The sequence below is a fragment of the Lupinus angustifolius genome, unplaced genomic scaffold (assembly GCF_001865875.1).
Source record: "Lupinus angustifolius cultivar Tanjil unplaced genomic scaffold, LupAngTanjil_v1.0 Scaffold_7_25, whole genome shotgun sequence".
Lineage (NCBI taxonomy): Eukaryota > Viridiplantae > Streptophyta > Magnoliopsida > Fabales > Fabaceae > Lupinus > Lupinus angustifolius.
Window position 1 is genome coordinate 9,477 of NW_017717647.1, and position 12,265 is coordinate 21,741.

Genomic DNA, 12,265 nt, shown 5'->3' on the forward strand with positions numbered 1-12,265 from the left:
ACTAAATTATTTATAATATTATAATAATATGATTATGATAATATTGTACTTCATTACACACTTTACAAATAGCATCAATTAGAGTTTCAATAATATAAATTTATGGGTACTATAATAATTTTAATGCTTTGTAGAAATTGTTATAATATTTTATTACAATAAGGTTTTTTATAGGCTTCGGAACCATTTTATCCCCGTTTTTCATATTCAAATTTTACTCAACAATAATAAAAACAACAAATTCAAAATTTATTTCAAATATTAGAATAATAATGTTGGTCATAAAATGTTTAAATGATTAATAATGAGTTTATTAAGTAGAGAAACATCATTTCTTTTCATCATGTGTCAAACTCCAATTATAAATAGGGGACTGATCACATGGAAAAAATCTATCCAAGAATCGCAAAAAACTCTCAAAATCTCATGCATTTCTACCCTATCGCATAAGTGTCTACCATGTTGATAACTTTCGTCGTGACAATAGACACTCCAATTTCTGTCTATACTATATATTTATACTATATATAAAGGTGAAACATAGTATAACTTCCACTATGGTATAATTTTTACTTCCTGTTTTTCCCTTAACATTATTTAATATTTACAAAAAAAACTATATAATCATAAGTAATCTCTATCAACACATTAATTAACTACATTTTTTCATATTAAATTGAACATTATCATAAATACACAAAAATTATAATTAAATGTATATCGAACACCATAAATATATTCTAATTCTAAAAAATAAAATATATAAAAATTGAATGTGTAATATCATACAATATTATCATGTAGGCACGAAGTACCTGTACACACTAGTCATGATAATGTCAATATTACTATTAAACATTGATATTTTTAGCATCAACAATACTTTATGTTTAAACGATATATCAATATCTAATATTCTTAAGAATGTACTATAATTAGTTTGTTTATAAAGATTATGTAGTTTTTAAAGTAGTATGCAATGATTCCAACACAACATGGTTTATTTCTTCATTATATCCATAAAGAAAATTATGAAATTCAAGAAAATTACCTCCATTAGTAGAATCAATTGATTCATCATTACCACGGAAAGGTAATCATTATTTCAATAGAAAGCGAATGCAATCAAGTGATGTTGATAAACGCTTTCGGTATAAGTCACGAACTTGATCAGATTGCTTACATATTGCAACTTCAATATGTTGATTTTGATTCATCAAGTCTTGAGATTTCTTCCATGCAATATTATGAGCATTATTAGGACTTCCAACATGATCCAAGAGTTTTTTTTTTCTTATTCCAAAGTGTGAATCTCTCTGTGACAAATGTGTCAGTATCAGATTTCTTTCCAAATTCAGACTTAAAAAGATAGCAATATAAGTAAAATGCATCATCTTTTTCTATACTATACTCTAACAAATTGCCAAATTCATTTAACAATATTTTTTTTAAAACAAAGGTGTCAGCACACCCGGAAATAGATTAAAAGTGGTAAACCATTACAAGCCCCTAAACCTATAATTAGGTAGCAACAACAGATTTCTATGAAAATCATGCAACAAGAAGGAAGGAGGTGAATCCCACCAATAATCCAATCTATAAATTACATCAAAATTAGCAAGCTTATCCGCACAAGCATTCCCTTCCCTAAAGATATGGGAAACTTGCACTTGCATATCCATCATTAACCTTTTGCACTTGTTCATAAGGTTACTTAACTTCCAAGGCACCGGTTTATTGCCCTTGAATATGTCCACCACCGTCGTTGAATCACATTCTAACCAAACAAAGAACCAACGTTTAGAATGAGCCATTTGGATAGCCATAATTGCAGCTAGAACTTCAGCAAAGATACAGTCTTGAATGCTGAAATATGAAGCAAAGCAACCCAAGCACCTTCCCTTGCCATCCCTGAAAATAGCACCACCCCCTGCATGCCCTGGTGATCCCTTAGCTGCCCCATCAGAGTTAATTTTCACCCAACCCAACAAGGGAATAGCCCAAGTGACCTCAGTTATTGCAGGGGCCTTGCTGTACCTGCCATTGACTTGAAAAGCTCGAAGGATAGAGAATTCCAATAAAGAGTTCTTAGCACAACAATTGGTGAAGTTGCCTGTGAAAGAAGTGTTCAACTTTATCATGTGAATTGCTTTGGCAAAGCTGATGGAACTGTTATCAAACCTAGCCTTATTTCTGCAGAGCCAGATAACAACAATAGAGTTCACAAAGGCACCAAGTAACACTTGCTTCAACTGAGGGCTCCATTGAGGAGAAATGGACAGGATGCTCTTGAGAGAAGCATGATCAATGTTGTAGCGTACTTGGTTGCTTATCCAAGTCCAAATCATTTTAGCAAAATCACAACTGAAGAAGAGATGATTAGAGGACTCCTCACTTGAACCGCACAGAGTGCATATAGAAGGCAGAGACATACCCCTCAGCTTCAAATTTTCATCCGTGGGCATTCTTTTTTTGTAAAGCCTCCAAGCAACAAAAGACCTGGAAGGAGGAATAAAGATGGACCATAGACTACTACACATGATGTCTAGCTGCTGAGGAGATTTGGTGAATTTATAAGCCTATTTTGAGCTAAGAATTCCATCATTGGTGTGCATCCAGGCCAACTTATCAGGCAGATGAGTGGCAGGAATGAGGGTTCTCAAAATACTCTGACAAACCTCAGGATTAATCCTAGACAACCAAGATGGAATTATCCAGGTAGAGTGATGGATGAAGTCAGGAATCCTAGCTAAGAGAGCAGAGGAAATTTGATTAGGGATGCCAAGCAGGTCAACTAAGGTTTTGCCTAACCAATTGTCCCTCCAATATCTTATGTTGTTCCCATTGCCAAATAGCCAGATAGAGTTGTCAAGGATTACCTGCCAATGCTTCCTTATGCCAGGCCAAATTGAAGACTTTATGTAAGAAGATTTAGGCTCTTTATTCCTACACAATCTACTCTTGTAGTAGGTAGCCCACTCCTGCTCAGAGGAGTTCATTTCCCAAGCCAATTTTAACATAGCTGCCTCATTCAACAACTTGATTGATCTTATTCCAAGCCCCCTTCTTTGGTTGGACAGCAGACTTTGTGCCAAGCAACTGTTACAAGCTTCTTGACCCTAGTATCACCAGACCATATGAAATTCCTTATGCAATAGTCCATTTTTTCAGAAAATTCACAGGCCAAGTATAGATTTGGAAGCTATACACTAGCATACTTTGGATTATGGTCTTGACAAGCTCCACTCTGCCCATAATTAAGAGACAACAGCCTTTCCACTTGGCCAATTTGTTGATAATTCTGTCAGTTATAGGCTGCAAATGAATAACTCTTGGTTTACCTTGGAACACAGGCACCCCAAGATAGTTGAAAGGCAAGCTTCCAACTCCAAAACCCAACCAGGAAGTTAACTTTCCAATCTTTCTAGTATTGGCCTGAGTAGAGAAGAACTTACACTTGCTGAGATTTAAGCATTGACCAGAAACATTGGCATAATCATTGAATAATTTCTTGATTGCTAGCAGATCTCTCTTGATTCCTCTGCAAAAAACCAGAATGTCATCAGCATAGAGAACATGACTAGGGGTTGCAATTCTAGGACCAACAATTGATCTAAATTTCCCCTTCTCTAGCAACTTAGTTAATCCTCTGCTTATCACTTCTTCAGCCAAACATAAGAGCAGAGGAGATAAGGGATCTCCCTGCCTAACACCTCTCTTGCAGCTAAAGTACCCAACAGTGCGACCATTCACAGAAATAGAGAGCTTAGCAGAATTTAGGATCACTTCAATCCAATGAATGAAGGATTTGTGAAACCCAAAGGCCTTAAGAGTATCCATAAGGAACCTCCAATCAATAGTATCAAAAGCCTTCTTGACATCAGGCTTGAGGGCTAAGTTTCCACCAAGGGTCTTATGATCAAGGAGATTATTTGCCTCAGAAGCTATACATATGCAATCATGTATGTGTCTATCTTTGATGAAGCCTCTTTGATGCTGAGAAATGATCTTATGAGCAATTTTAGCCAGCCTGTCAGCTAGGACTTTGGTGATGATTTTGAATTGGAAATTTGCTAAAGCAATTGGCCTGAAATCCTCAATTTTATCAGCTGAGGGGAACTTGGGAATTAGAATCAGATTATTGGAGTTCAAATTAGGGAGAATCCAACCCTGAGTGAAGAAATGGTTCACAGAATGGCACATATCGGCCCCAACTATGTCCCAGAATTCCTGAAAAAAACAGCCACCAAAACCATCCGGGCCAGGGGCACCCTCTCCATTCTTAGCAAACACAGCATCCCTGATCTCATCCTCCAAGGGAATCCTGGATAGCATAGTGTTTTCTTCTTGAGTAACCAACTTAGGAATCACATAGTCAATGAGGTTGCTAGGCTGAGTTACATTCTCAGAAGCATACAAATTTATGAAGTAGCTTAGAACATGGTTATCAATCTCCTGCCTATGGAGCAGAGTTTCCTCTCCATGTCTAAGGATGCACATAGACTTGGTTGCATACCTTATCTTAGCTATGTTATGGAAAAAGGCAGTATTCCTATCACCCCTGATTTTCCAATTCAGTCTTGACTTCTCTTTCCAAAACTCCTCCTTAGCAATTAAAGCCCCTAGCAAGTGTTTTTGAGCCTGGTCCTCTTGAATCATTAGAGTGTCAGATTGACCCTCATTGGTAATTCTGAGCTGCAAATCCTCTAGATTTTTGAAAGCCTCCTTGACCCTTATGTGAATATTTCCAAAAACCTCATTGTTCCAAACCTTTAGAATGGCCTTGAGACCCTTAAGCTTGCTGGCCAAGATATACATGGGAAAACCCACCACCCTATTAGCCCAATGAGCCTCTATTACTCCTCTGAGGCCCTCATGCTTCAACCACATTTTATGGAACCTGAACTGAAGTTGGACTCTAGCATCTTCATTACAGAAACCAAACATAATAAGCAGATCTAGGCAAAGTGCAACAATAACTTTGCTGCCAAGTAGTCATCCAATTCTCATTGCACAAGGATCTATCCAACCTTTTTTCTGTGTGAGCCAAGCCTCTTCTTCTATTTTTCCATGTGAATTCAGCTCCACTAGTTAGAATATGATGCAATCTGCCATCCTCAGAAAATCTCTGAAAATCCTCACAAGCAAGTCTATTAGGCAGGTAAGAACCTTTGCATTCATTGGCTCCCAAAATAGAGTTAAAGTCCCCAATGCAACACCAAGGCCCCTTATTAGTAGAGATTAAAGACAAGATCTCAGACCAAAGAGTCCTTCTCATCATGTAATTAGTGTGAGCATAAACAGCACAAATGAAAGCCAACTTATTGTCCTGCAACAGGGAGATGGATATTTGCTGAGCTGTGTTGGAAATGATTTGAGGGTTGATATCCTCACGACAGGCCCCCCCATATATTAGGAAGCAAGCTACCCCTATCATTCTCAATAAAAGGCTTCAGCTTTAAGGCAGACCAATACAAAGAACTGATTTTATTCAAAGGAACCATGGGTTCATAAATGAAAACAACATCAGGCTTGTTTATAAAACAGAGCTTTTTAAAAACTAATCTGGTTTTGGGATTTCCCATTCCTCTACTGTTCCAATAGATCGCCCTTATTTGGAAACATTTAGATAGCCACCCCTACGGGTAAAATGAACCTTTTCCAGGCTTTGCTTCTGTCTCAGCTTTTTCTTTTGAGATTTTGACAGAACTTTTGTGTATGTCCCCTCCTTAGCTGTGTTTTTGGCTATGCTATTCTCCTCCAATTCCTCAGTGATGTCCTCCTCCTGATCTGCCCATAACCTTCCAACAATTCTAGTCTCTTTTGCTGCCAAGACATTAGACATCTGGCCATGTTTTTGGACTATGTATCTTTCTTCTAGTATTAGCTGGATGTCTTCATTCTCCTGAGTCTCCTCCACTGTTGTGTCCCTAGTGTCATCATCTGAGGAACTATGAAGGTCAGAGGCCTCCTCATTCGGGTTGGGGGGACCCTCCTTTTGGGCTTGGTCAGGTTGAAGGTTGACATTATTCTCAAACTCCAATTCTATGACCAAATCATTCTCCATTGTGTCCTTTACCACCTCCTTACTCTTATCAAGCTCAGAGCTCTTGCTGATAACTTTATGACCATTGTTTGGAGCAGGGCCCCTGTCATTCATAGCCTTAAGAGTTTTTCCAATTGTAGTATCTTTCTTAAACCTTGGAAGGTCCACTCCAACTTCCTTATTTCTCCTACAGGTTGAAAGAAGGTGACCAATAGATTGGCACCCTGAGCAGAAATCAGGGAGATTTTCGTATTCAATGTCAACAGAGAAAGCAAAGCCTTCTCTTTCCACCAAAATTTGACTAGGCAGAGATCCTTTGAGGTCAACATCCACCAAAATTCTGGCAAAGTGCCCAAAAGATCTACTTGAAGTTGCATCATCCAGGGAAATTGGAACACCCAAACCCCCAGCAATAGAGAACAATATCCTAGGACTCCAATACTCCAGCGGTAGACCTAGGCCCTAGGATCCTAACCCAACACTGTGAATGAGACACCTTCTGAAGGCTAGGATTGAAATCAGGGGACTATAGTGATAGCCTAAGAAATCCTGGCTTTAAACTCCAAGACCCAACTGCGCAGATTGACCTCATATCATCAACTGAAGCAAACGAAAACTCATAGTACCCTCGACCCAGCGATATCATGCCCCATGTTCCAATCATGTTCCAAAGAGCTTGAAGCTTTGTTCTCAGCTCAGTGAACCTAAGGGGCGAATCTCCTTTAGATAGGATGAGTCTGCCGTGAAGGTGAGATTTACACCTTTGAAGACCCGCTTGGTACTCCTCTTCAGGTATCTTAATAGCAATGGCATCTCCCTTGATACACGGTTGAGGCAGCTGAGAGATTGAGATGTCACACGTTGCCTTGAGAGCTTGAGCAAAAGACTCGTTCTTATGCACTTCCGAGATTGGTGGAGCTGGATCTGGAGCCTTGGTGACCTCTGCGTGAGCAGATTCATCCAGATTGGCCAAACAGGACCAAGAGATGACTGGTTTTTGCTTGAAAGATTTCATCCTTGTAGTTCCAAGATTGTTGGAGTTCTTCGTCATTGTGTTTCCAAGAATGTTGGAGTTCATCATTAGTACTTCCAAGATTGTTGGAGATTGTCACTATCTTACTTCATGCCCTATTAGAGCATTTTTCCTTCATTGGTAAGGAATAATACCCTAAAGTTCATGAATCTTAATTCCAAATTCATTGAACTAAGAAGGACAAAATCTTCTTAATTCATTTCCACTTTTCCTTCGAGGGAAATTATATTGAGTAGGTTGACATGGTCCTCTTTGTAAATATACTCTTCAAATCTTGTCTTGATCAATAGGATGATATGATTTAATTTTAATTCTTTTTTAGGATCCGATGACAATTCTTCAAAATTAAAGTCAATCCTTTGTCATTGAGGACTAGGTTTAGAAGATGTTAATGATGTTGGTTGTTCATTTGTTGATAACTTTTGTTTAAAAACTTTTTCATTATTCTGTAATTAAAAAATTAAACAATAAAAAATGACTAAAATTATTAGATTACCAATTTTATAATATTATATTGGTTATACTTATCATTCCCTTCAAAGTGAAATGGTTAAAAAGCACTTGTGGAGCATGTGTTGGTTCTAACATTTATACATTCAAGTTTCAAGTCCTAATTCCTAAAGATAGAATGACATCTATGGAATGTGAAATTGTCATATAAGGAATATGTTTCTTTATCTATTACAAATGAAAGAAACATATTTGACAATTTATGTATTCCAAATGGAAGAAACACATTAGTATGTATCCAACAAAGGCAATTGTTTCAGTCCCAAAGCAATTGTTTATCTAAAAGAAGCATTTTGAATTTTGAAGGTAAATTCATCTTTCAAATTTAGTGTGTAATATGAAATATTATATAGAATCAATGAAATTTGTAATAAAGCAAACAAAGGGATAAAGACAAATAACATTTGAAGACAATGAATAGAAATATTGAAATGCCAACTATGTTAAACATACAATGGAAAAATGAAATACGCAATAGAAACAATGAAATGGAAAACAAATTGACTATATAAAAAACTAATCACTTACAAAGTGGAACAATGTTTGAAGGCAATGACACAATGTTTGAAGGAAAGACTTTTCCTGCGTATAAAATTGAAACTTTTACTTTTAGGTGTGTTGCTCAAAGTTGTAATTTTTAATTTGTGAATTGTAATGACATTTTGTTTTCTGAGCAGATGTTTCTATTTATGTAGTTTTTTTTTTTTTGACTTCTCATTGTGGGCTTCAAAAATTGTGGGTAATGTATTAATTTTTTTTATTTAAAACAAGGGTGTGCATTGCAGACCCTCGTCCTACATAGCACCATCAATGATTTTGAAATGATAAAATCATTATCTTCATTATAGATGCAAGGATAATAACTTATTAATTAAAAAATTATTAATGACATTGTAACAATTAAAATTAAACTTGTCACCCTTTTAAGATGAGATGTGGTACTACACATAGGTATGTACTTCACTCTCTTGAAATAAGTGAGAAATTAATGAAAATTGTTGGAACCATTCTCTCAACCTCATAACTAAAAATCTTTAAGAATTGAAAAGCGGATGCGAACCACTCTCTTAAAGCAGAGACAATAGACTACTATTAAGGTTTGTATTTTCTTTTCAAATCTTAAAATATAAATCACTCCAACCCAACAAACCTTTTATACTAAGAACTACTCAAGTCTTGATTTCATATTGTATATATGGACGTACGAGAAAATTGAAATCTTGTAAGAAATTAAAATATAAAAAAATAATTTGTCCTTATAATAATTAGAAAATAATAATTTATAATGAATATTTAAGCATCCCAATCTTATAAATGAGGTTAGCATCTTAGTATGTGCGGACATGATGCTAGTATCTTTCTTAATCCAGAATCGATTCCTGAATCTAAAGCTCTAATTTAAAGACAACTACACTCTGTATTGTATATGTAATAGAGTTTTATACATTTTATGAAAAATATAATGATGATTCCAATAAATCACGTAATCGGTGTTAGACTAAAAATCAAGGCGCACAATTTATATTGTTATCAAGTTTTGTTAGTATCAAGACCTACACTCTTGGTTTTATTTGTTCTTGTCCCAAAGTTCTGGAAGTACCCTAACTTGCATTCTTGATTGTTTTTTCTAGGTCTATTTTCCTTCATGCCCATTTTAAGGCTTTTCAAGTGTCACAATAAAGAGTATATGTTTATAATATTATAATCATAATTTATGTCTTTTAATAATATATTTACAATAAAATAATAATTTATTGTATGTTAATATATTAATTTAGAATATTATAATTATAATTTTTATATGTTTTTTAATTGAAGCAATTAGTGCTATTCATATCTTGCTGGCACAATAGCAATATTTTTATATAAAGAGTGTTTTACTTTTTACTCATATGGCTATATTGTTCAAAGAAACATTAAGAATAAATAAATTTATATTGAGGTTGAGTAGTCTTTGTTGGAGATGGCTTAAACTGAGTATAAAAAAAAAATTCACCCTTTTCCTTTTGCTTATAGATTTATTCTAGTTAGTGTCACAATATCTACTTTCTTAATACTTATCTATGTATGATTTGCAAAACTTATCAAGATTTAATCAGAAATATAATATTTGTATAATTAATGAGACACTTTGATTTTTATATCAAATAATATGGTTACATTGTTTTAAAAATTGAAATGTTTCGTAACATATTACATAACGATTTTGATGAGTTAGCATATCTATTGTAGATGAACAAATTTTTTATTTAATTTTAATTGCTTCACTTAGTTTATCATTTGGGTGTTCTTGCATTTGGTAACTTTGTTTTCTAAATTTACGTATTTTCATGAGAAGTGAAGCTGGTCCAAAAAGAGGTGTTGCTCCGAGAGAAAGATGTGAAAGACAATTAACTACAGGAAATTGCAATATTGAAAAATGTAAAAGAATATATAAAGTAAAAACTAATGTAGATGGAAAATGCAAAATCAGTGCAACAATGACCAAACATTGTGCTTGTTCCTTCGATTGTTGATATGGTTGTGCCCTTCTTAATTGATGAATGAATAAAAATTGATTCTCTATTTAACTGTGACCCTGGATCTTCTGATTCTCACATCCCCTTTGGTTATGGCCTAATGTTATTTTGGAAAGCAAAATTAGTTATAGGGACACACAATTTACAAAGATTGGGTACACATACCAAAAATTGTTGTTCATAGTATTATTTACAAAAATATTAAAATTTAAAAGATTAGTTCATTTTCAACATTTGTTGTTGGTTATATTGATTCTTAAAATACTAAATTAATCTGAACAGATTATCTTATTCACACCATTTGTTGTCAATTATGTCAATTTAAAAATTATTTGTTTCCATTGTGGTGAAAATGAGTCGAGTTGAGTTTAGTTCAGCACAACTCGTCTCATTAAGAATTGACTAGAGTCATGTTTTGGTCAAAGTTCAATGCATACTATTTTTTTTAACTTTAAATCGACTAAATTAAAGTTCTTCAATTTTTGAGTGTGTTAACGGGTTTAAATTTTTATCTTTTATAAGCTTGAAAAATGATCATTAAAAAAGTGAAGCTCAAAGAATATACTCGAATGCTTACGTGCAATTATATTATAATCTACAAGTTTTCCCAAACATGGTGCCTATCGATATTAAAAAAAGTATGTTACTAAACTCCACCTTAATATCTTGTACATCTAAGTGCAGCATATTAATGCAGAAATAAGTAAATAAAAAACCTCACACTTATTCATTGGATATTGTTAAGGTAGAAATAAAAACAATAAAAAGTGAGGTAAAAAATCCATATATTAGCCAATATTTTAAATAATTGTGAAGATTGAATTTGTTTAACATGATCTATAAGCACATATTAATGCAGTTAACACAATTGATATGTTATTATATAATACGGTTTGTACTTCAAAACTTAGAAATTCATCTTATTCTACCAATCACTTTTAACTAAGATAGGAGATAGTTTAGAGGGACCTACCCATCTTATTTATCAATGATCTGTATTGTGTGAGATGAGAAAAGTAATAGAAGTTATGATTTAGGTTTTTTGTTGCAGAGAATTGAAAGTGATTTGATGCCATACTTTTGTTTTCTAAGGCTTATTCTTCTTAGTTGATGTTGAAGTGAGAAGCCAATGCATCATGAAAATTTTTATTAGATGAAAAATGTAGGGTGGTGTTTTCTTTGATCATTTTCTATTTACATATTCAATGAAAATAGAAAATAAAGATGAAAATCTGCTTAGTTACTTGATATTTCAACAAATGTTAGCTTCAATTCCGAAAATCTTCGAAATGATAAAACGTTGTATGTAGTGTTTCCAAGAATGATGCGGTGGAATTTTAGAAAATTTTAACTCAATTTTTTCATTTCAAATGACTTATTCTCTCTCCGTTTTAATGAAAATGTCAAAATCCAGAGTGGCTCGACTCTAATGTCACATAGTACTTAATCTCATTGTTTTCCTTCCATCTATGCTATTGGTATTTATCCATATATTAATTGGCATGAAATTTGATGTTATGCATGCACTTATAGATTTGGGTGTTATAGTGTTGGACTAGACTGCGACCAGGGATCCTCCAACGCTAATGAGTTCTGTTGTTATTGGGGTATAGGAAGAGTAGAGAGCCACAAGTGAGACACTATGTCTTCAACCATAATCTTAAGATATTAGTTCCATTGGCCTTTTCTATTTATAAACTCTTTTGTTCATCCCCTCATATCCAATGTGACAATTCACAGTTGAATAAACCCAACAATCTCCCCCTTAACTATGGATACCACACACTTACTAGTCTACTCTCCCTTAAGTCCACCATGATATCCTTGTGTTAGGACCTGATACCAATTGTTGGGAACAAACGAGTAATCAAATAGTAAAAGAGAATAGAGATAAGAGAATAACACAAGAAATTTGGAAACAAAGTTTGACCAATTGTGTCTATGCCCCCTGGTGCATTGAGAGGCTACCACTATATATTAGATAATTAGGTTTTGTGTTTAGCTATTTTTCTCATTTTTGTTACATTAGGTTTACATAACATAAATATATAATCCTCTACCCCAATAACTTATATTACTATTATCAGAAGAATATGAGTCATTGCACAACATATAGCTTTGGCTCTATATCATGGCTTTATCAAATGTTGGATGTAC

General features: G+C 34.3%; 1 protein-coding gene across 1 annotated transcript; it reads right to left on the minus strand.

Moving 5' to 3' along the window:
- Nucleotides 1-2,579: 2,579 nt before the first annotated feature.
- On the minus strand, nt 2,580-7,097 carry LOC109337512. The gene is made up of 5 exons (XM_019574491.1): nt 6,634-7,097; nt 5,657-6,473; nt 5,031-5,329; nt 3,238-4,984; nt 2,580-3,119 (listed from the first exon to the last, which is right to left on the minus strand). The coding sequence occupies exons 1-5, from the start codon at nt 7,095-7,097 to the stop codon at nt 2,580-2,582; spliced, it is 3,867 nt and encodes a 1,288-aa protein (XP_019430036.1).
- Nucleotides 7,098-12,265: the final 5,168 nt, after the last annotated feature.

Coding starts and splice junctions, on each gene's coding strand:
- LOC109337512 (XM_019574491.1), bottom strand. CDS start 7,097: ATGACGAAGAACTCCAACAATCTTGGAACTACAAGGATGAAATCTTTC. Junction 6,474..6,633: donor GCTTCAGTTGATGATATGAG/GTCAATCTGCGC, acceptor TTGGAGTCCTAG/GATATTGTTCTCTATTGCTG. Junction 5,330..5,656: donor AGAAGCAAAGCCTGGAAAAG/GTTCATTTTACC, acceptor TCCCTGTTGCAG/GACAATAAGTTGGCTTTCAT.